The following is a 25,029-nucleotide window of genomic DNA, read 5'->3' on the forward strand; positions in this document are numbered from 1 at the left end:
TATAATCCCAGCTACTTGGGAGGCTGAGGCAGGAGAATCGCTTGAACCCGGGAGGTGGAGGTTGCAGTGAGCCGAGATTGTGCCACTGCACTCCAGCCTGGATGACAAGAGAAAGACTCCATCTCAAAAAAGAAAGAAAAAAAAAACTAGAATGGGAGGCTAGACATAGTGGCTCATGCCTGTAATTCCAGCACTTTGGGAGGCTGAGGCAGGTGGATCACCTGAGGTCAGGAGTTAGAGAGCAGCTTCACCAATATAGTGAAACCCCATCTCTACTAAATATAAAAAATTAGCTGGGCATGGTGGTGCACGCCTGTAATCCCAGCTAGTCGGGAGGCTGAGGCAGGAGAATCACTTGAACCCATGAGACAGAGGTTGCAGTGAGCCAAGATCACGCCATTGCACGCCAGCCTGGGCAACAAGAGCAAGACTCCATCTCAAACAAACAAACTAGAATGGTGTTTGCCAGGTGCTGAAGGGAAGAGGAAAGGGGGTGTTATTGTTTAATGGATATAAATTTCGGTTTTACAAATGAAGTTCATGGAGATGGAAGGTGGTAACAATTTCACAACATTTTGAGTGTATTTAATACCATTCCACCGAACTGTACAATTAAAAATGGTTAAGATGAATTTTGTTATGTATATTTTACAATTTAAAAAATTATGAACAGTAAAAAGATCAGTGTTGCTAGGGGTTACAGGGAAGGGAGGGATGAACAGGTGGAGCAGAGAAGACCTTAGGGCAGTGGAAATACTCTATGACACTACAATGGTGGGAATATGTAATTATATGTTTGTCCAAACCCAGAGCATGTGTAGCACCAAGAGTGAACCCTAATGCAACCTATGCACTTTGGGTGATAATGATGATATGTTAATATAGTTTCACTGATTTTAACAAATGTACCACTCTGGTGTGGGATGTAGGATAGTGGGGGAGGCTGTGCACATGTAGGGCAGGGGACACACTGAAACTCTGCAGTACTTTTTACTGTGAACATAAAATTTTGCTGTGAACATAAAACAGCACTAAAAAAATAAAGCCTATTTTTAAAACTGCAAAGGAAAGAACTAAGTAAAGCAAACATGATATGCTGGCTTTTCCTCTGAATGTCCTGGCTTCCTTTAAATTTATATCATAATCTAGACAGTCATTTTCTGTCCTGCAAATTGGCCCAATCAGAACTACGGATGAGCCAACATGTGCACATCCCATCAACTTTTCCCCTCTGAAGTTGTACCTGAAGTCAAATAATGGAAGTGATTAAGTCCTTCAGGCAGAATCAGCCAATGATTCAGAAAGTCTCAAACTATTTTTACTCTCATGCTCAAGGATAAATTCAAATTATCCTAATTATATTAAAACCAAAATAAAAGTTTTATTTTAAAAGAGTCTTATTTAAAATTCAAATCCAAAAAAAAAAGCCTTAAAAAGAAAGTTTTCTATTTTGACTCAGCAGTAGATATAGCATCTCTGTTCAAGCAGATGATTCTTTTTCTCTGCATGCTTATAAAAAGCCAATTGTTAAATGCGAAATCTTCACTCAGTCACGGCAGGATGGGCTCTGCTGTGGCTAAAAACAAAAAAGCACAACCAAATCTCAGTGGTTTAACATACTAAAAGCTTATTTTTTCATCATACAAAGCCCACTGTGGATCCAGCTGACCTACACAGACTCAAGATCAAAGCCACTTTGATTTTGTGGCTCCACCATTTCAGCTGAGGCCTCCTGCACAGTGCTGTGGCAGAGGAAAGGGGTTTGTCATGAGATAGTCTGATAGTGACACACACTAATTCCACCCATGTTTAGCTGGTCAGAACTAGCCATCGCCTACCTACAAGAGGGCTGGCAAGTGTAGTTTTCTTTATGCTAGGAAGGAAAGTAGTACAGATACTGCATTTCTGCAAAGGATTGAAATAGAATCCATATCTGATGATCTATTCTGGCATAGATTTTGGAGAAGCTAGAGAGAAAAACAAATAGTTAACACACTAGTCAAACTGGTGATTTCAAATATGCCAGCTTCAGTGAGGCTGACAAATGACAGATGAGTGATAGTGGTAAATCTGTAATTCTTAAACTGCTATAGCCAGACATATATTGTAGGTTAAAATGAAAACCATGTACTACTTTAGATACCTGAGTAAGCAAGCACTCATTAAGGTGTGAAAGCTTACAATTTGCAAGCACACCTCACATCAGCAAAGATGCAGCAGTAGAGAGGTATATAGGTGCAGTCAAAAAAGTTTCATGTCTTCTCAAAGTCATAGGTACTTGCTGAGACCCCGGAATGCGAAGTGTGCTGTATATGAGACAACTTTAGCCTGGAAAGTGATTAAGAGAATGCATAGCTGATCTCTTCACCCACAAATAAAAGTGATTTAAAGAATGAAAGAACTAGAGGCCAGGCACGGTGGCTCACACCTGTAATCCCAGCACTTTGGGAGGCCGAGGCGGGCTGATCACGAGGTCAGGAGATCGAGACCATCCTGACTAACACAGTGAAAGCCCGTCTCTACTAAAAATTCAAAAAAATTAGCCGGGCATGGTGGCAGGCGCCTGGTAACCCCAGCCTGGGAGACAGAGCGAGACTCCGTCTCAAAACAAAAAAAAAAAGAAAGAAAAAGAAAAACTATCTCTGTACATCAGAACTAGAAGAAAATTAACTCCTCCCTTTACTTTTCCCTATCCCATCTCCACCAAAGGTAAATAAACTGACCTACTGAATTAGGTTAAAATTGATTATCATGCTTATCAAGTATGATTTTAATTTCAGTGAAACTGATATTGAGCTCTACTGTTGGTATCTGACCAGCTATATTTGTAATTCCAACCTGCATTACTCAAGATTATTTCCAGCCCCAAACAGCAAAACCACAATTGCTACAAGACCAATTAAAATGTGTCAGTTGCACATTCAATATTATGATTGCCTTATCAAAAAAAAGAAAATGCAGCAAGAATAATCTGACAGTTTTGGGAACCACCCACATAAAGGAATGGATGAGGCAAGGTAATGTACAATACCACAAAACCTGTGCTAAATTCAATATTTATCTGAAAAATTAAAGAAAAGCAAACAAACATATAAAAAGATAGGACATTTCATTTTTAATCACTCAAAAATGAAAAAGATTTGGACAATGTCAAATTCCACTCACCTTAATGCTATAGTTATACATTAAATATAATTACTATCTATACATATGCAAAAATATAAAGTTCTATTTCATACAATAAAACCCTTTATAGAAACCATTTTAAAATTAAGCAGACCTTCTCAACATTAATACGTGAGGTCTAAGTCCTTCTAAAGGTTTCTTTAAAGGTTTTTAAACAAAATGCTAAACCTAAAAACACTGTCCTGTCAGTTCCCAAATTAAATCTACTTAGAACAAAAACAAAAATTTATAGCTCAGTCACATACTACTTAAATAATATTGTTCAGGCAACTCTAAAATCCTCCATGTTTTCAAGTATGGAAATAGAACTCAAATATTCCACAATACAGTACTAAACGGATGGAGTATTTAGGAAAGACTTCGTTGTCATATGGCACAATATTAATGTTTTGTTGCTTCAATATGTTTTGAAATAAATTATCAGGTATTTGGGGTTTTTTTTTCCTAAAAAACCAAAATTATAATCTACATTAAGATAATTCTGACTGTGGTAAGATTTAAGAGTGTAAAATACAACATCAACATTTTATCACAAAAGTAAAGCTGGTAACAAATTATAAAAGGAGCTAGTACTCTACTGAGACAGGCTCGGAGATTAAAGCTCATCATGATAGAAATAGTCATCATGGAGCTGTCTGCCATAATCTGTGGCTTCACTGGTGAGAAACAAGTCCGGGTTTTCCAGAATCTCTTCTTCAGAGAGCTTTTTGTCACCATTCAAATCCATTTCATCAATTAGATGAAGAGCCTTCAAAACAAAACAAAAAAGTGTCAAGTGTAATAAGTATTTTCAGCAAGATGTTCACAATTTAATGTGATCTGACTTGTCAAAATCATCCAGGTGTACAAGTACTCATTATTGTTTAAGTATCTAAAAATGTTACATGTAACCAGGTCTGTCTACTGCTTTTCCCATTATCTCCTTTCTTCATTTCTACTGGGTTCTCTCTCTCTCTACTCAAATCCAATCCAGGATATATCAAGGCAAGGCAAAATTATTATAACCTACTTTGAGTCCCTGTAAGTAAATACAAACTATTATTCTATTCACTGTACTCTCAAATTAATACATGACACAATCTTAACTTCTCTGTCTCCCTGACAATCTAAAACACTTTGTAAATTCAAAACACAGCAATGCATCAATCCCAAATAACTCCATTACTTTTTTCTTTGGCTTAAGATTTTGAACTTCTTTTCCTATCAAAACCCCAGCACCAAATCTGGAGGAGGGGGTGGAGAGAAACAGTTGTTCTGTAACACTTACCTCCTCTTGTGCAATGCCCTGATTATTAGGTACTACCCAAGGTAACAGCTCTTGGGGATCAAGCCTGCCATCGTTATCTTTGTCATAATCATTCACGAATCTGTCTTTCTCAACAAGTATCCATTCTGGATCTTCATTTGCAGCTTAACATAAAAAAAAAACAAATATACATACACAAGAATATCACATGTATCCAAAAAAAAGTTTGGTATATCTCTAGAATAAAGGAAGTGAATTTAAAGTTTACTAAAGAAAGCCCAATAAAACAGAACTACTTAACTGAAAAGTCCTGACATAAGTACAAATATATAGCAATTTTCAAAAGTGACACAAGTCTAAATAACCCAGTTTTAAAATCACTGGATGTTAACACAAACTAGTAATTTTGTTAACTGCTATTTGTTCTGATATCTAGTTTTCCCAAATGTGAGGTTGGGTAATGTTTTACTGTATATCATGTTTCTATACAAAGTTTCTTACATGTTTTCACAAAGTAATGCCATGTGTAATTTTAAAGTGACTATCAGAATAAGTAAAACTGGTGACCAATTTAAAAATGGCATTGTTTGGTGTCTTTAAGCAACAGTCTGAAAAAACAGCTGCTTATATAAAAGCGAACTCTTAACTTCAAACACTTATTCACCTTCTACTAAGCTTCTGATACTGTGTTTACATCAGTATTTGTAGTATTTTATGTTTCTATCTTTTTTAAGATCCACCTGCAACAGCACAGGATTTTGTTTAAAAATACCTACCTTCGGCCGGGCGCGGTGGCTCAAGCCTGTAATCCCAGCACTTTGGGAGGCTGAGACGGGTGGATCACGAGGTCAGGAGATCGAGACCATCCTGGCTAACACGGTGAAACCCCGTCTCTACTAAAAAATACAAAAAACTAGCCGGGCGAGGTGGCAGACGCCTGTAGTCCCAGCTACTCGGGAGGCTGGGGCAGGAGAATGGCGTGAACCTGGGAGGCGGAGCTTGCAGTGAGCTGAGATCCGGCCACTGTACTCCAGCCTGGGCGACAGAGCAAGACTCCGTCTCAAAAAAAAAAAATCTACCTTCCTTCCTTCCCCATTTAAACTGATAATAAAATTAGATTTGTTCGAAAAGAAAGAAAAATGTTTGACTCTAGACATGGAAGTAAAAGTAAGCAAGACAGTGTTCTCAGATAAGCTATAAATCCATTAGTTGAACTTGCATTACAGTTAATGAAACAAGCAGGATCAGGCACAGATCCTCATTACATTTCCTGTCGAAGAGAGCTTTCAATGAGCAAGGCTGTCTCTTTCTTCAGTTCCTTTTCACCTTTCACATTCTCCCAGGTGACTTACTTGGATCCCACCTGTAATCACCAAGAAATTCTTCCAAACTAACAAATCCATCACCATTTTTGTCATGTTCTTCTAAAGCTTCTTGAATGACAAATTCCTATTCCACATTCATCAGAAAAGAAAAAAAAAAAGGTACAAAATGTTCAGTCTCACCGCCATCTGATTCAATCGTACTACAGAACTTTTAGAAATAAATGATAATTATTGGAGTTCTAGTGGTGCAATCAGCTAGTAAGGTACTTATACAGGAAAAATCATTTTGGTTGTCCATGTCTTCAAGACAATCCTTCTAAACACTGGAATTTAGAAGCAAGAATAAAACCTAGAGTACTATGTAGCTTTAAATTCAACATCCTTAAGCTTCTGATATTGTGAAGAACTCCACTTTCACTCTCAAAAACAACCTCAGCTTTACACTCAGGCTATTTTCTACACATCTCTCCCTCTCAAGAAAGACATCTTGTACTACCCTTGTCTTTAACTCCATTTGCCCTCTAATCCATAGACAACTCTAAAAGAGCCCTTACCTTAGAACTGCTGTTCTGCCTCCAGATCTAAAATGTGCCAGCCTGCCATTATACCTCAACCTCCTTGCTTCCCCTTCAGCAAACCTCGCCCTATCCATCCCAAACTGCCCCCAAACCTGTTCCTCCCTCTTATCAAAGCTTCTTATCAAACAACTGCTTGTTCAATGGCCAGCTGTTTCAGTACTTTCCTCAATATCTTCCTATCTCTTTTTTTCAGATGGGGTCTCGTTCTGTAGCCCAGGCTGGAGTGCAATGGTGTGATCTCGGCTTACTGCAACCTCTGCCTCCTGGGTTCAAGCAATTCTCCTGTCTCAGCCTCCCAAGCAGCTGGGACTACAGGCGTATGCCACTATACCCAGCTAATTTTTATATTTTTAGTAGAGACAGGGTTTCGCCATGTTGGCTGGGCTGATCTCGAACTCCTAATCTCAGATGATCTGCCAGCCTCGGCCTCCCAAAGTGCTGGGATTACAGGCTTGAGCCACCCTGCCTAGCACCCCCAACTTTTTTTTTTTTTTTAAGATAGGATCTCATTCTGTCACCCAGGCTAGAGAGCAGCGGCACAATAATAGTGGCTCTGTAGGCTCAAACTACCGGACTCAAGTGATCCTCTCACCTCAGTCTTCCAAGTAGCTAGGACCACAGGTGCATGCCACCAAACCTGGCTAACTTTTTTGTAGAGACAAGGTCTGCTATGTTGTCCAGGCTGGTCTTGAACTCCTAGCCTAAAGAGGTCCTCCTGCCTTGGCCTCCCAAAGTGCTGGGATTACAGGTGTGAGCCACCATGCCTGGCCCATCTCTGACTCTTACCTTCCCTTAACACTTATTTAGTAAGTCAACATTCCTACATATGCTTTCTTCAAAATGTTGCCCAAATCTATTTCATTCCATTGCCAGATAGAACTCTGGGCCATATTACATAATGCCTAAATTATTTCATTGCTTTTACTGGTAATTCCCCTCTTTAGTCTTCAATTGTTCCTTATTCTCCAGAGAATCAAGATCTACCATCCTTTGCCTGTCACTCTTTGGGCTCAATTAGCTTGTCCCAACTTAATTTTGGCACTTAAATTACACCCAGCATTGTTCTTAAACTGGGTCATGTATTCTGTGCCAATGAGAAATTAGAAGCTTCACAATGGCAAGAGAAGTAGTATTAATAACAGTGTCTTACCACTGAGCTATGGAGAAAAATGTATCTGTAGCCTTGTTATGCAAGGCAGCAGGGTCTACCATGACACATTAAACAAAAAGCTGTATCTCCCCTCCTTGAAATATCCAGGGAACCACGCCACGTAGCTGGAGGCTGATGTCATGCAACAGACTTCAATATAAATGTTTAGTCTCTTTTTTAAAAAGCTATTTGTTACATTAGTCTTTATTTTCCAACGTGATGGTTTATGCTTTCAAGCCTGGCCAAGTCACAATCAGGACTCAGTTAATGTTTGTTGAGTTAAACTTACAATTCAACAAAAGTTTTGAAAAACTGGTACTTCTTTTAAATACTAAAGGGACAAGAGGACTCATTATGCTTAAAATTGCAAAAACATTACTAGTTATAAGCAGCTGCACCCCTACCAACCCTATGAAGAAGAATCCAAACATGACGTTTTTCCAGACCAAAAGCTTTCATAAGTGATGCTGTAAATTAAACAGAAATCCTAGTATTACTAATATTGAAAAACCAAAAAAAAGTCTGAAAGCTACAAAAGGATAAGGAAGGCACTGAAGGTAACATAGTTATGAGAGAAAAAATAGCCTGAGGAAGCCTGCTGCTCACACATAGTACAAAGATTTTAAAATTCAGTCCTTCACCTTCTCCCTCCCAATAAGCAACTTTGCCACCACCAGAAAGCCTCCTTACCACTCCTAATTTTAAGTGCTGAGAATTAGGATCATTTTAAATCTGTGTATCTCTTAAAATTCTGATTATACGATTTATTTTAACAACTTAATGAACAAGTTTTAAAGTTTTGGTCACTTGGGAACATAAATTCATACAACCACTATGGAGAACAGTTTGGAGGTTCCTCAAAAAACTAAAAATAGAGCTACCGTATGATCCAGCAATCCCACTGCTGGGTATATACCCAAAAGAAAGGAAACCACTATGTCGAAGAGGTATCTGCACTTCGATGTTTGTTGTAGCACTGTTCACAAAAGCCAAGATTTGGAAGCAACCCAAGTGTCCATCAACAGATGAATGGATAAAGAAAATGTACATATACACAACGGAGAACTGTTCAGTCATAAAAAAGAAAGATCCTGCAACAACATGGATGGAACTGGAGATCATGTTAAGTGAAATAGGCCAGGCACAGAAAGACAAACATCGCATGTTCTCACTCATTTGTAGGATCTAAAAATCAAAACAATTGAACTCATGGACATAGAGGGTAGAAGGATGGTTACCAGAGACTGGGAAGTGTTGGGGGAGGGGGCGCTAAGAACAGTTAACGAGTACAAAAAAAATAGTAAGAATAAATAAGATCTACTAGTTGACAGCATAACAGGGTGACTACAGTCAGTAATAACTAATTATACATTTAAAAATAACTAAGTGTTCACTGGATTGTTAGTAACACAGAAGATAAAAGTTTGAGGGGATGCATACCTCATTGTCTATGATTTGATTAGTTCACATTGCATGCCTGTATCAAAACATCTCACGTATCCCATAAACATACACACCTACTATGTACCCACAAATATTTAAAATATATTTTTTTAAAGTTTTGGTCACTCAGTAATTCTCTTAAAAATGTGTCTTTCTTACCGTCATATAATCAACTTCTTCAGGATGCTCAAAAGCAATAAATTCTTCAAGACTCAAACCGGGACCTGAATCCTGGTTAGCTTTTTCAAATCGCTTCTTGTCCTTTAAGTGAAGCTTTGAAAATTAAAATTTCTCATTAGTATATCACATCATTTTAAATACTTTGAAAAATACAAACTTTGTGAAATTTAAAGTACATTCCAATCCATTATCTCATTTATCTTCACATCATCCCTTTGAAGGTAAGCTATACAAATACATGTATTAAAGGCAGGATAGACTCACAAGCTCTAGAGTCATATAGACCCAGACCTGAATTCCAGCAATGCCACTTACTAGCTGTGGTGTCAGCGCAAACTGCTTAACCTCTCTGGTTTCCCATCTATCAAACTGGGGTAAAAATCTCTAATAAGCAATTGGGATGAGAATCCCTCCCACACAATTAATAAACCTTAAGTATTAAGTATTTAATGATCACTGATAGAAAAGCAGATTAAATGATTTGATAAGTCAGAAATACAGCTAAAAATACTGAGCATGGCATAGTGGCACACGCCTATAGTTCCAGCAGCTTGGGAAGACTGCATGAGCCCAGAAGTTCAAGGCCAGCCTTCACACCACAGCAAGACCCTGACTCAAAAAACAAACAAAACTACTGAACTTGGATCCTCCCTATTCTTTCTACAGTACTATACAGTCTACTTTAATAATTAATCTCAATACTTTTTTGAATGCCCAAAAGTCAATAAATTTATACCACATATTAAATCTTGATAGGGCTTTTAAAAATTGTTTCTGGTCCTCTAAGTGACTTTTCAAAAATACATTATTGTTTCAGAAAAACAGTCTTGTTATGTTGAGAATCTCATAATATTAGCATATGTACCTAATATTTGGAAATCTTTTCCTTTTTTTTTGGGTGGGGAGATGAGGTCTCACTGCGTCATCCAGGTTGGAGTAGTGGTGCAATCTCAGCTCACTGAAACCTCCACCTCCCAGGTTCAAGTGATCCTCCCACTCCAGCCTCCCAAGTAGTGGGGACCGCAGGCGTGTGCCACCACACCCAGCTAATTTTTTGTATTTTTGATAGAGATGGGGTTTCACTACGTTGCCCAGGTTGGTCTCAAACTCCTGAGTTCAGGATCTCCACCTGCCTCAGTCTCCCAAAATGCTGGGACTACAGGCATGAGTCACCATGCTCAGCCAGGAAGTCTAGTCTTAGTAGGCTCTTTATAGTGTTAATTCTGTATATTCAGATATAAATACATCAAAAGTTTAAATGGATCCCATGTAGAAGTTTAATAAACACACATCCTTTTCTACTTTCTCTCCCATCTTCCCCTCCGCCCCCCTTTTTCTAAATAATTCGGTAGCTATCAGGGACAAGGCTGCTTTTGATAAAATTTTCAATGGTAATTCTGTAACCAAGAGCCTTGGGAGCCAATAATGCTATATTGCTAATCCTGTGTAATTTCTGTTTTAAGAATTTCTGGGAATACCTTTCCTTCCTATAAACTGATATGTATTAAACTGTGCATTTCTTTAAAGCACAATTTCAAATATTTTAGAAGCTTTTAAGTGTTTCACTACTGAATAAAAATGCCCTTTCCAGTTTTCTAGAATAATAAAGGTCAGGTAGCAGTCATTTACCTAAACACTAGTTCTTTTACAATTACTGATATACAGCGGAGAGGCTCACCTCTTTCCCTAAAGAATTTGTTTTATTAACATCTAGACTCTACAAGCCAGTTATATTCACCCAATCATGACAGAAAAAAAAAAAACTTGTTTCCAAATAGCTCCTTTTAACTTAATGTTTCATAATTTTAAATAACTAGACCAAATAATTTGTATTTTATGTTCAGGTTTAACATGGAAAAAGCAGACAAACAAGAATTTGAGGTATTCTGCTGAGTCAATCAAATTCTTTTTGAATAAACCATTATTCAAAATACCAAGTACTTAGATTTCCTTATGAAAGAACCCTTCACTTTGGAGCAAAAAGGTCCATGTTCCAGGAGAAGAGCTAAATTTGGCCAAATTTGCCTATGGAAAGAAAGGATCTCTTTCAATGAGCTGGGATTTCTTTAAAAAAAAAAAAAAAAGTGAAAGGAGTAGCTTTCTCTGGTTCACATTTCATGGCCATTTGAAGAACACGAAATAAGAATAGCTCACATTAAATCGAAGAAGCCAAAAACAGAAAGACTGTTTTATACAAAGTGGCAAATTCCTAAAAAAATAACAAAAAAGATGGTCAGTTTCATAAAACTTCAACACTCTTTTTCTTCTATATAAAAACCTTGTATTCTAGTAGAGGGTGAGTGTTATGTATAGTAATAAAAAAGCTACCATAATCATTTATTTTTAGATGACAACAGAAACTTATGAGGAACAAAACTGCCATCTTTTGGTAGACTAATGATTCTACATGAGGAAATATATAATGTGTGATACTAGAACAAACGACTAGGTCTTAAAAATTCTGATTAGCCATATGCAAGGTTATATCGTACATAAATAAATACTGCTTATACATGCACATTCAGCAGTCATGCCTGTAATCCTAGCACTTTGAGAGGCCGAGGGCAGATAACCTGAGGTCAAGAGTTCAAGACCAGTCTGGCCAATGTGGTGAAACCCCATCTCTACTAAAAACTTAGCTGGGCGTGGTGGCACACGCCTGTAGTCCCAGCTACTTGAGAGGCTGAGGCAGGAGAATTGCTTGAACCTGGGAGGCAGAGGTTGCAGTGAGCCAAGATTGCAGCCTGGGTGACAGAGCAAGACTGTCTCAAAAAACAAAAACAAAAACAAAAAACACTTGAACTTTTGCCAGATGGGTCCCCAAACTTTAATTATCCTATGTTGACTATAACTGTTCTTTATATTATAAAGAAATACTTCTTCAGGCATTTCACAGCCTGAAAGGGTTCTTTATTCTCTATATGAAAACTTACTAAATGTAAGATAAAATTCAGACTGGGTATGGTGGTTCACGCCTGTAATCTCAGCACTTTGGGAGGCCAAGGCAGGCAGATCACTTGAGGTCACGAGTTTGAGACCAGCCTGAACAACGTGGTGAAACTCAGTCTCTACAAAAAAAAATACAAAAATCAGCCAGGCATGGTGGCATGTGCCTATAGTACCAGCTACTCAGGAGGCTGAGGCAGGAGAATCACTTGAACCTGGGAGGCTAAGACTGTAGTGAGCTGAGATGGTGCCACTGCACTCCAGCCTGGGTGACAGAGAGAGACTCCATCTCAAAAAAAAAAAAAAAAAAAAAAAAAAAAAAAAAAAAAAAGGTGAAGAGTTCAGATATCAAGCTGACTTTTGTTAACAGACTTTCGTATAGAAAACTTTATTTTATTCACATATCCAATTACTTTTTATGATTATTTTATTTAAGGTATAGTGTTTAGTCTATAACTGAGACTGATTGATTCCTCATCCTTTATTTTTTATTTTGAAAAATAATGCACTGGGTTCATCTTTACACTCCACATCAGTTTTTAGGACATTGTTATTTTTTTTTAAAGAGACGAGGTTTCACTGTTATCCAGACTGGCCTCAAATTCCTGGGCTCAAGCAATTCTCCTACTTCAGCCTCCTGAGCAGCTGGGACTACACATACACACAGGAAGTTACTTATAGCAAATTCTAAAAACATATGATTAGAACTTCATGAAGATAGAGACATATTCCTAGGCTGTCAAAACAAAAAATAACCAAAAGGACTCCCATTGAAGTGTTCATTTTAGGGATCGATCAATTCCTTTAGGCTGTTAAGATTCATCTAATTCATCCTTTAAAAGAAGAGTGTTATAATCAACACGTTCTAAGTAGCTGGTAGGGAATGCAGAATTAGAACCAGACACCTTTTAAAAGAACTGTTCATAAACAATTTATGAGTCATGTATCTCTTCAAAGTGAAGATTTTCTTCTCAGCACCATCTCTTATATCACCCCCTTCTAAGAATACAGGAACACACACTTCTTATTTTTTAATGGGAGAGTAATTAAGTCTTTTGAGTAACAAAAAAATAAAAATAGAAAACACAATTAGAATCCAATTCCAGCAAGATTTAAAAATACTGTATTTAACTTCTCTGTTGTTCCTAGGAAGGGAAATCATACCATACCATGCTTTGGTTTTAGATAAGTTGGTTTAAGATAAGTTAATTCCTATAGTAAATGAGGATACTTAATAGACAGATGATCCCAAATCTCATTATCACCACTCGTTTTTCCTTTAGTATTTACAAGTAGAAAAAGAATGAGTTTTACTAACTTTAGTCCACTATAGAATGAAGACCCAAATAAAAACAAAAGATACGTTTTCCCCTTAAAAAAGAAAATCCTAACTAATCTAAAGGTGAGAGTTAACAAATGCATAAAGTTTTAAAAAGTTGATTAAATATATTTATGTGAACTGTAAATGCTTTCTTCAACAATATTCTTTTAAATCAAAACAGAACTGCTTATCCCTCCAACTGCTACCATTTATTACTATTTATCCACACTATTATAATCCTAAATAAAGTAGAAATTTTTATTTATTTTTTAGAAACGGGGTCTCTCTGTTGCCCAGGCTGCAGTGTAGTGGCATAAATATGGCTCACTGCAGCCTTGACTGCCTGGGCTCAAGCAATCTTCCTGCCTCAGCCTCCCAAATAGCTGGGACCACAGGCATGGACCATCATGCCCATCTAATTTTTAAATTTTGTTTAGGCATTTGCTAACTATACAGCTTTAGATTACTTAGGATTTAATTTTTAAGGAGAAAATGTATCCATAGGCCGGGCACGGTGGCTCAAGCCTGTAATCCCAGCACTTTGGGAGGCCGAGACGGGCTGGATCGTCAGGAGATCGACCATCCTGGCTAATGGTGAAACCCCGCCTCTACTAAAAATGCAAAAATAGCCGGGCGTAGGTGGCGTATGCCTTGCAGTCCAGCTACTCGGGAGGCTGAGGGGCAGGAGAATGGCTGTAAACCTGGGAGGCAGAGCTTGCAGTGAGCTGAGATCCGCCACTGCACCAGCCTACATGAGCAAGACTCCGCCTCAAAAAAAAAAAAAAAAAAAAAAAAAAAAGAAAATGTATCCATAGAGATGGCGTCTTGCCACATTGCCTAGTTGTTCTTGAACTCCTGGGCTCAAGTGATTCTCCCACCTTGGCTTCCCGAAGTGCTGAGATTACAGGTGTGAGCCACCACACCTGGCCTGAATGGGAATTATTATCCTCATTTTTGGAGATGAGGAAACTGAAGCACATGAAAGTTTAATAACTTACCGAAAGTTACACAACTGTGAAGTGCTGGAGCTAAATGTGAAGCTAAGCAGACTGGCTCTGAGGATGGAGCCCCAAACCTCCACATTGATGGTGTAGTTATTAGCAGAGAATTAACCAACTTAGAGTTAGTGGTGGCTTACAGAGTTCAAGTGGCCAATATGATTCTAAATAAATAGCACATTTAGAAAGCATTTACCAAGGAGGGAATGGGGTGTTATTGTTTAACAGGTACAGAGTTTCAGCTTTGCAAGACGAAAAGAGTTCTGGGGATTAGCTGCACAACACTACTGAATGGTACACTTTAAAACAGTTACAATAGTAAATTTGTTATACACTCCTCCCTCCATATTTGTGAGAAATTGGTTCCAGAACCTCCCTCAGATACCAAAACCCAAGGATGCTCAATTCCCTGATAAGAAGTGGCATAGTATTTGCATATAACCTACACATATCTTCCCAAATATTTTAAATCATCTCTAGATTACTTATAATACAAATTACAATTTAAATGAGGAGTAAATCATTGTTACACAATATTGTTTAATACGATAAATTATGGCCACAATAAAAATTAAAAGGCATATACCATAACAGGATAAGTTAAGAAACAGAAGAGCCTTGACTATTTTCCAAGCACCCTTGACTAATGTTTTGGGACAGTTTGCAACAGCATGTTTGATTTTATTTTTACTTTTTTCTACACATTAAAAGCTATCTTTAAAAAATTCTTGGTGATACTCTAATTACCCTGATTTGATCATTATATTATATATTTGTGTGATATCAAAATACCACATGTACCCTGTATGTAAATACAACTATCATGTACCTATAAAAAATATTTTAATTCTTTAAAATTAGTTTTCAAATACAAAAGTATTTGATACAGCAATTCCTTAAGCTCAGTCATTTCTGTTGATATACTTTTAGTTTAATAGACTTCCTAAAAGTCTTGAAAAATTTTTTTACTAATTCCCCAATAAAATTAGTCTTCCTCAGTTCTGCTTAATTAAGAAGCATATATTTCAACAAATTAAACCATGAGACACATTAGAACTCATAGTGATAATAAATTTTCAAAAAATGAGTAATTTGGGGCTAGGTGCAGTGGCTCACACCTGTAATCCTAGCACTTTGGGAGGCTGAGGTGGGTAGATCGCTTGACCTCAGGAGTTTGAGACTAGCCTGGGCAAGATGGTAAAACCCCATCTCTACAAAAAAAATACAAAAATTAGATGGGCGTGGTGGCTCCAGTGTGAAATCCCAGCTACTTGAGGGGCTATGTTGGGAGGATCGCTTGAGCCCAGGAGGCAGTGAGCCAAGATTACACCACCGCACTTTAGCCTGGGCAACAGAGTGATATACTGCCTCAAAAAAAAAAAAAAAGGACTAATTTTAAAGAGTGTACTCACTATGAAAAGTGGTACTGTGGTTTCTCAAAAAATTAAAAATAGAATTACCATATGATCCAGCAGTATCACTTCCGGGTATGTACCCAAAACAATGGAAAGCAGGATCCCATAGAGATCTGCAAATCCCAAATCCAAGATGCTTCAATGAGCATTTCTTTTGAGTGTCGTGTCAGTGCTCCAAAAGTTTCATATTTTGGAGCATTCTGATTTTGGAATTAGGGATACTCAACCTGTACATACAACAGAACATTACTTTGCCTTAAAAAGGAAGGAAATTCTGATGCATGCTACAAAATGGAATAAACTTGAGGACACTATGTTAAGTAAAAATAAGCCAGTTACAAAGAGACAAATACAGTGTATGAGTCTACTTAGATGAGGTACCTAGAGTAGCCAAATTCAGAGACAGAAAGTAGAATAGTGGCTGCCAGGAGCTAGTGGCAGGAGGGAATGGGGAGTTATTGTTTAATGGGTAGAGAGTTTTCGCTCTGTAAGATGAAAAGAGTTGGGGAGATTGGTTGCAACAACACCATCAATGTACTTAACACTGCTGCACTGTACACTTTAAAATGGTTACAATGGTCAATTTGTTACACAGTCCTCCCTCACACATTCCTGGGAAATTGGTTCCAAGACCTCCCTATCAAAATCTGAGAATGCTTAAGTCCCTGATATAAAATGGTGCAGTATTTGCATATAGCCTACACACATCTTCCTGAATACTTTAAATCAGGGACCCTCAATCCCTGGGTCGTGGACAGGTACTGGTCCGTGGCCTGTTAGGAACTGGCCCACACAGTCAGCGGTGAGTGGTAGGCATTACTGTCTGAGCTCTACTCTGCCTCCTGTCAGATCAGGGGTGGCATTAGATTTTCATAGGAGTGCAAACCCTATTGTGAACTGTACATGTGAGGGATCTTGGTTGTGCATTCCTTATGAGAACCTAATGCCTGATGATCTGAGGTGGAACGATTTCATCCTAAAACCATTCCTGCCCCCTCTGCCACACACTGTCCTTTGGAAAAATTGTCTTCAATGAAACTGGTCCCTGGTGCCAAAAAGGTTGGGGACCTCTCCTTTAAATCATCTCTAGATTACTTATAATACAAATTACAACTTAAATGAGAAATAAATCACTGTTATACTATATTAAGGATAATCAAGAGAAAAAAGTCTGTACATGTTGAGTAGAGACACAGTTTTTTTTTTTTTTTTTTAATACTTACTTTTTTAGATACTTACGATCCTCAGTTGCTTGAATCCACAGAGGTAGAACCTATAGATTTTTTTAAGTGAGTATATAAAACTACATGTTTAAAAATGGGAATGGGCCATATGGTCTTCTTAATAAAGATAAAACTGATTATTCAATGATATTAAAATATTGAGATACACATTCAAAACACATTTAAAAAGCAACTCTGGAAATGAGGACAATTAAATGATGCAGCTAAGAAAAAAAGATACAAGGATCATGTAGGTAATCTAGAACAAGAGTCCTAAATCTGGCCAGAAAGGAAGTCATCAAAATGACTGCTGAAGTGGAACAGGTGATTTCCTAGAGAACAAGACAATCCAGCCTACGACCTCAGGCCCTCTTGTGCTCATTCATGCAGGAAGGTAAAGTGAACTGACATGATCAAAAGGAACAGCTTGTGCACATGAACTCACCTTCCTAAAGGATTCCTCTTCTGCATCATCCAGAGCAGTGTTCTCATCAAAGTCAATTACACGATCATACATCTGAATGTTATATTCATCCCATGTCACAGTATCATCACCGTTTTTATCATATTCAACAAACTGTTGTTTTGCTTCTTGCATAGCATAATGCTTAAAAGACATCTGAATCCATGAACTGAGTTCACCTATAAGAATTTCCCAGAACACAACGTATGTGACGTTAATTCTGATACTTAAGAGTAAGGATTTCCAAACCTCTGAAAAGGCAAAATCTTTGATGTTTGCAAATACTGAAAATTGGCCTAGTTGTATTAATAGAAATGGGGTAGGAAAGAAAAGGTTGTTTAGAAGAGCTCATGGAGCTTTTCTTTTTTTTTTGAGACAGAGTCTCGCTCTTTCACCCCGGCTGGAATGCAATGGCGCGATCTCGGCTCACTGCAGCCTCTGCCTCCCGGTTCAAGCGATTCTCCTGCCTCAGCCTCCTGAGTAGCTGGGACTACAGGTGCGCACCATCACGCCCAGCTAACTTTTTATATTTTTAGCAGAGATGGGGTTTCACCATATTGGCCAGGCTGGTCTCAAACTCCTGACCTCGTGATCCACCTGCCTCAGCCTCCCAAAGTGCTGGGATTACAGGCATGAGCCACTGTGCCCAGCTGGAGCTTCTATACTATAACATATGATCTAAATATAATGTAAGCTCCATAAAAGTTTGGGTATGTTCTGTTCACTGATGTACATCAACTGCCTAGACAGTTCCTGGCTCTGGAAGTATTTGTTGAATGAATTACCAACTGGCCAAAATAGCACTTTACTTTAAAAAAATCTTGCAGAAAACCTTTGCTAACTACCACAGATCTCTCAGGAAGCATAAATATTTTGATAGCTATTTATTTTAATATGTATTATAAAAAATAGTGTTTTATATTTATGAAGGCGATACAAAGTCTTCCTTTAAAATAAATTTTATGTGAGTTGAATTAAAACTATATTAAGAAAATAATACATGGTTAAGTAGATACGGCCTAAATTGTGAAAAGATATTCAAGTGACTAAGAACACTGCTTCAGTATATTACCTTTATATATGTCGTAAAACATCTGGAGGAAATTTTAACAAAGTTATGGGTAGTGATTTATGCCCTTCCTGCAACAGCTATCTGTCTTAACTTGGTACCTGAAGGCATGGGAAAAAAGTTTCTAAAACTCAAATGTCCACTTCTGAATCAACTTTAAAAAAAATCTATTCAGCTGGGCTCAGTGGCTCACACCTGTAATCCCAGCACTTTGGGAGGCTGAGGCAGGCGGATCACCTGATGTCAGGAGTTCAAGACCAGCCTGATCTCGGGTAAAACCCCGTCTCTACTAAAAATACAAAAATCAGCTGGGCATGGTGGCCAGCGCCTGTAATCCCAGCTACTTGGGAGGCTGAGACATGAGAATCACTTGAACCCGAGTGGCAGAGGTTGTAGTGAGCCAAGATCATACCACTGCACACCAACATGGGTGACAAGACCAAGACTCTGCCTCAAAAAAAAAAAAATCTATTCATAGAAATATTTACTAAACTACATTAAAGGAAACAGGGAGGGAAGAACACGAATATTTGTTAGGACAGCATGAGTATACCATTTATCAGGTCCCTCCATACTTGTTGCCTCTAATCTTCAAAACAATGCAATTATAATCATCACTATTATACAGGTGAGAAAACTGAGGTTCAGAAAAGTCCAAGCCTTCATAACTAGTAAGTAGCAGAGTCCAGATTCAAACCTGTTTGGCTTCAAAGCCTAAGCTCCTACTGAGTTTTGCTACCTCTTAACATCTGATTCCAGACCTAGCCCTCAAAGAGTAAATTGCCAAAATTATCTTAAGGGTCCTCAAGTAGAATAAAGGCTTTTGTAAGCACCATGAGTCTTTCTTCTAGTTTATTTAAAGAGATCATAATGGCATAGAAGAAAACAGAATGGAACAGGGATCAGAAAGAAATGTGGGTTCACACTTCAGCTTTGCCATTAGGGGGTAGTTTACCATCTCAAACTTTTCTTCTCATCTGTATAATGAATATTTGGACTAAAATTTTTCTAACTTTAAACTTCTTAAAACCTTACTATTAAATATTTGAACATATCTAGGTCTTACCAGACAGGTACCACGCAGTCTTCCAAATCAACGTGTTGTGTTCTTTGATTACTCTAGTATAACCAAAGATTGACTTATTCTTAGATTGGATAATCAGAGTCCAAAGGTTTTGCTATTATTGTCTAATTAAGTGGAACAAAAAAGCCCTTAATCTTCCAGAGGGTTCCAATGTGAATATGTCATTGACAGCACAACTTAAATTTGCCAGTTTTTTTCTCCAGCAACTTCATTCCTTGATGATGAACAGCATTTAAATCAGAGTTACAGAAAAACAGCTAACTTAAGAGTCACAGTAACAACCTGAATTTTTCTGAGGGCCCACTTGGAATGCTGACAGGGTACATCATTTGAATTGAACAATGGGGAGAGACAATTGCACAGCAATTTATTTAGCACATTCTTTTAATAGTCTGCGCATTTCATTTCTGACTAGAGAATTTACCTGAGAGCACTCAGATTTTTTTTAACTGAAGGATATTAAAACCTGAAATAAGAGCAGGACACCTGGATTCTAGTCCTAGCTTTGTCACTTATTTGTAGAAGGCACTTATTCATGTGCTTCATCTCTTCATCTCCACAAAGTGATGTGGACGAGATGATCCTAAGGCCCCTACCAGCTCTAATATTTTGGTATAATGTTGTAATAAACGTAATTCACAGGCAACAGGTCTTTTTCTACTTGCTTACAAAAAGAAGCAAATTCCTAAAATTTAAATGAAGCATATATCAAAAGAACAAATTATTTACTGCAGTAAAGTTTTGGGGCCTATTTCTCTAAAATAAATCATATTGTTGACACTAACAAAAGTCATGTGAGAAAGAGGGTGTCTCAAGGTGTGACCTGCACATAGAGTATAGGGTCAATGATGTTTATATATAACTGGAGAAAGCACCAAGTTTTACTTGGTTCTCAGGGTCTAAAGATTTGCAGGTATAAAACCTATTCTCCATGTCCTTTTTTCCTTCTCACAGGACTTCCAATTTGGGACACTAGCAATCTATACATTCAGCAGACATCCCTGCTTAACATGTTTGTGTTTGTCTCCATTGTTAGTTGTGTAGGGCAGTCCTTACTTTCAGTGAGAAAGCCATCTGAGTCCAAGTCGATTTTCTTTATGATCGCCTGCAGTCTTTTTTGCTGCTCTTCGTGGCCGAGTTTAACATACTCATCCACATCTTCCTTTGGGGGAAAGGACATACAGGAGGGCCAAGCATTACTATCAGTGGGGCAAAATGGTGGAGAAAAACAGGGCTACTAGAAGACCCCCTTGCCAAAGGGTTTCGGGGTCACCCGCACCTGCATTCAAGGCCCCTACTCCCTACACACCCTCCATGATCTGAGGGTAGAAGAGATCCAGCTCTTGGGCCGTGCTATCTCCTCAGGCTTTCCAGGCCCCGGGACCCCCAAAGAGCGAGCGCTGCGCCACCCGGCCCCCATTGTCAGGTCCACCTGGCCAGGCCTCGCCCGGCCGCCCCTCTTTGTCCCGGGACAAAGCCCGAGGCGGCGGCGGTGCGAGGCGCGGCCCTCCCAGCACCGGCCTGGCCGCCTCACCTGGACGCCCAGCAGCGCCTCGCGGTCGTAGTCGCTGCGGCGCTCGCCCAGCGGGTAGTGCAGCTCCTCGGCCTTGCCGGCGCCGGCCGCCGCGGCGCACAGCAGCAGCAGCCCCAACGCCGCGGGCCTCGGGCCCAGCCGCATCGCGCCGGCCCGCGGAGGACACCGAGAGATGCGAGGAGGGAGGCGGGCGAGGGCCGCGACCGGCTGCGATGCTCCGCGGGCTGCTACAGAGAGGCGGTGCGGCGTACGTTGAAGGCGGAGGGAACGAGAGGCGGAACCTGCGGTGGTGGCCACAACGCCCAGGGACGTGCCGGGGGCCGGTCCACCAATGCGGTGCGGAGGCGCGCCAGGAGGAGGCCTATATGGCCGGCGCCGAGTGGCGGGGCCAGGCGCGCCGCTGATTGGACAGCGGGGTGCTGGGGGCGGGCTGCCGCGATGTCGGGGTCAGCAGCCACCCAGAGAGCTCCAGGAGCCATGCTGGGACTGCAGACAGGGGAGACCCCCACGACCCGCGCCTTCTCTTTCCCCCGACACGCTTCGAAAAGCACGCCTCCACCCCACTCCTGCCCTGTCTTCCCGTCAGCCTTGTTCCTGCCATAAACTCCTGGTCCACTCCATGTGTCACTCCTACTGTCCATCAATGAGAGAGGCTGGAGGTTTCTGTGACAACAATACAATATCGAAAAAAATTGCCTGAGGAATCGGCCAACAGTATTCTTTCCCAGTCTTCAGTTTATCTCTACTTACTTATTTTATCAGAGTAGGACGTACAAACTCAGGAAGTGCAGCTAGATGCTTGTATCTGATGCTCAGTTTCGTGATTTACAAGTTACATAACCTTGCTCATTTCTTGGCCCCTGAAAACTTGTTTGCTCATCTATAAAATGGGCATAGTAATAAGACTACCTTAAAGAATTGTCGTGAAGATTAAATAATGTCATGGGTTTAGAACAATAGCTGGCACATAAGTGTTCAGCTTTCATCCATGCAAGTACAGAAACAAAAGATGATTGCACAGAAGGAATAGCTTGGTAAGTACCTAGCAAAACCTTTAGGGACAGAATGCCTATACACATGGCTTCTATTGCATGTCTATTCACGGGTTTATGTAATTTCTTCACCTCATCCTGAACACATTAAACTCTAAGGAATTTGTAGGCTGCAGCTTGAGCCCTTTTCTTTATTGATTGCTCCACTTAGGATCAGGCCTTTCACACAGAAGAAAAGGCTTTCTGGGTCCTCTTTCATTTCTCTCAGTCTCTGGATTGGGAGCAAGAATTCTGTTCCAAACTGCAAAACTGAGTGGGCACAAGTCGCAGAAATTTCCTGGGTTGGATTGAAATGTATTGTTTGGTCACAGAACATTGAAAGATTCACAGAGCAAAGTGTAAGTTCAATCTTTCCGATGTTATAAAGATCAACGAAGAACAAAATTTTAAATTTCAGAGTATAAATAAAAGCAAATTTTAGAGTTGATTTCATTAAACTAAAAAGAAAACCCTTTATTGCTGGATTTTAATTTTCACTTCCGTTTGGATTTTAAGGAAAAAAAGAGAAAAATGTCCCAATTTAATATAAGGAACTCTGCTTTGTACCTGTTGTTCTCCAATAAGTAAAAGGTAAACTTTGACCAGCTTCCGGTGTGACTCCAATTACAAAAGGTAGGCTACAAGGTACTGTGGAAGTTCTTCTAAACTCAGGAAATCCACAGATGGGAGTTTTGGGGGCCAAGGGAACTTAATGATATCTGAAGAGACAATGGAGTAAACAGTATCAGAAGTCTGGGTTCTGTCTTCAGCCCCTAAACAGGTTGCTTTCACTCCCTGGGTCTATTGTTTTCATCTGGAGGAAAAGGATTGTGTTATCTCAGTGGATCTTAATTTGAGATCTTTGGGTTCCTAAGTGGGTCCCTGCATGGTTTTCAGTGGTGTGTTTATCCCAAAATCTTTGTGCATGTGTATATTTCTGGGGAGGAAATCTATAGCTTTGCTTTTATCAGAGTTTCAAAGGATCCATGTGGCAGAAAAAGTTAAGAGTCCCTGAAAAAGGCTCTGAGCAACTTTTTGACTCTTAAAATCCATGATTTTATTGGGATTGTTTGGAAGCAGATTACAGTAAAGGTCTATGCTTAAAAGAGGCAAGACTGATCCAATGTCATTACTTGTGATTAATCCATTTTACTCAGGGAAAAATAAATATCTAAAATAAGTAACCTGTGTGGAAAAAAAGTGTTATGAGACTCCAAAGATCAATTTTCTTGACCTATAAAAGCCCATAGCACATAGCAAAATTGGTTTTATTTATATTTTTATTGAGGTATAATTTACATAAAGTACACAAATGTTAAGTATACAGTTGATCATTTTTTTGGATTTGTTTGCTGTGAGAGCCTTGAGGTAGGGAACTGTATGATTTCTCCTAAATTTTTGTGAAATGTATGAATTCAGCTATTCTGGAATTCTTTTAGAAGTACGTATTATGGATAGTAAAGTTAACTTTGAAACTATTGAAAGAAAGATTTGATTTCTTGCTTTTTGAGTTTGGTAAGATGTGTGTTACAATAAGCAGTGGCTTAAAAAACAAAGCAATACTTAATATATATGGCGTGGACCCTTGTGTTGCAGGCTGATTTCCACCAGAATGAATGAGATTTGGCACAATAAACAACTTAAGTGGGAAAGCCAACAAACTCAATGAGACTGCACAGATGGAAAACACAAGACAAAAGAACAGACTATAAGGCAGTGAATGGGAGAACAACTTAGACTGAATGATCATGCAATTAGGGGGATTTTGTTGGCTGTTTAATCTTTTGTCAGTCTTTTGAGGGGAGACGGAAATGTGAGAATTCCAGGGGTATGGTGGAGTCTCAAAAGGTGACAAGAAAATGTGTAGGTGTATTATAATACCTTAAAAATCTTTTCATTTCCAAGGAGTAGCTGAATGTGTAAGTAGTCACAAAATCTTTATAACCTATTGGAAGTACTTCCAAGAAATTCAATGTAACTGTTTTTCACTGAATAAGATTTCCCTAAATTAAAGATGGATCTGTCCCAATGATAGCTCCATCCTCAAACAGAAGCCATCCTCCACTTCCGGCAATTCACATTTACGGCCCTTGGCCAGTTGTACTGGTGCATCTCTTGCCCTAAAGGTAGCCCGAGTGGACAGCTATTAGAGTGCCTTCCTTGACTTGCTCCGTATACACATAGGGTGACCATACATCTTGGTTGACCTGATATGATTATTAATCATGACTATTTCACACTCAAAAGTATACCAGAATGGGGTGATAAATTTTATGGTCACCTTACCTTTGGGCCTAACATTCAAACTGTCCAGCCCCCTCCCTGTACTCCTCCCCAAGCCCCAGACTTTATTATGCCTCAGAACCTCTTCCCATACTCTTTTCTCCAGGTTTTCAACAATAGGACCTTGAAGTCTTAGTCAAACACATTAGCAATAAAAATAAAGAACACTAAGAAAGAGGGCATGAAAAAAGGAATAAGACTGTGGCTTAAGCAAGCATTTCTTATGAATTATAATGAAATTGATTTACTTTGCCATTACTAAACCAGCTCTGAAGACAATTTCATGGAGGAAATCCAAAGCTGAAACAAGCGGAGTGACTTTGAAAGACAGTACTTCTTGAATTTGTAAGTTCTCGAGTGTTTTAAGAAAACTCAGGCATGGCTTTATAGTCACACCATGCATTCAAGTCTTAGGTATTCACAGATCTCACCGAGGAAGAGAAAATGCAGCTCTGATTGCAACTGCATCACAAGATGGTGTTCAGGGGATTGTGATTGATTTGGGCTTTGGTTTTTTGATTCAGGATCAAACTCAAGTTTATGGGATTTTGAGG

The 25,029-nt window shown here is 39.1% G+C and overlaps 1 protein-coding gene and 1 long non-coding RNA gene across 2 annotated transcripts; one reads left to right on the forward strand and one right to left on the reverse strand.

The window, feature by feature from the left end:
- Positions 1-3,092: 3,092 nt before the first annotated feature.
- On the reverse strand, positions 3,093-21,523 carry RCN2 (reticulocalbin 2). The gene is made up of 7 exons (XM_003901247.2): positions 21,162-21,523; positions 20,684-20,789; positions 17,457-17,653; positions 9,088-9,201; positions 5,785-5,881; positions 4,454-4,596; positions 3,093-3,934 (listed from the first exon to the last, which is right to left on the reverse strand). The coding sequence occupies exons 1-7, from the start codon at positions 21,303-21,305 to the stop codon at positions 3,782-3,784; spliced, it is 954 nt and encodes a 317-aa protein (XP_003901296.1). The 5' UTR covers positions 21,306-21,523; the 3' UTR covers positions 3,093-3,781.
- Positions 21,524-22,538: 1,015 nt separating this feature from the next.
- Positions 22,539-24,763, forward strand: LOC103885956. Its single transcript, XR_649311.1, has 3 exons — positions 22,539-22,551; positions 23,789-24,055; positions 24,743-24,763. It is a non-coding gene; the product is annotated as an uncharacterized LOC103885956 (long non-coding RNA).
- The last annotated feature ends 266 nt before the right edge of the window (positions 24,764-25,029 follow it).

This window comes from Papio anubis, chromosome 7 (genome assembly GCF_008728515.1).
Source record: "Papio anubis isolate 15944 chromosome 7, Panubis1.0, whole genome shotgun sequence".
NCBI classification, from domain to species: Eukaryota; Metazoa; Chordata; class Mammalia; order Primates; family Cercopithecidae; genus Papio; species Papio anubis.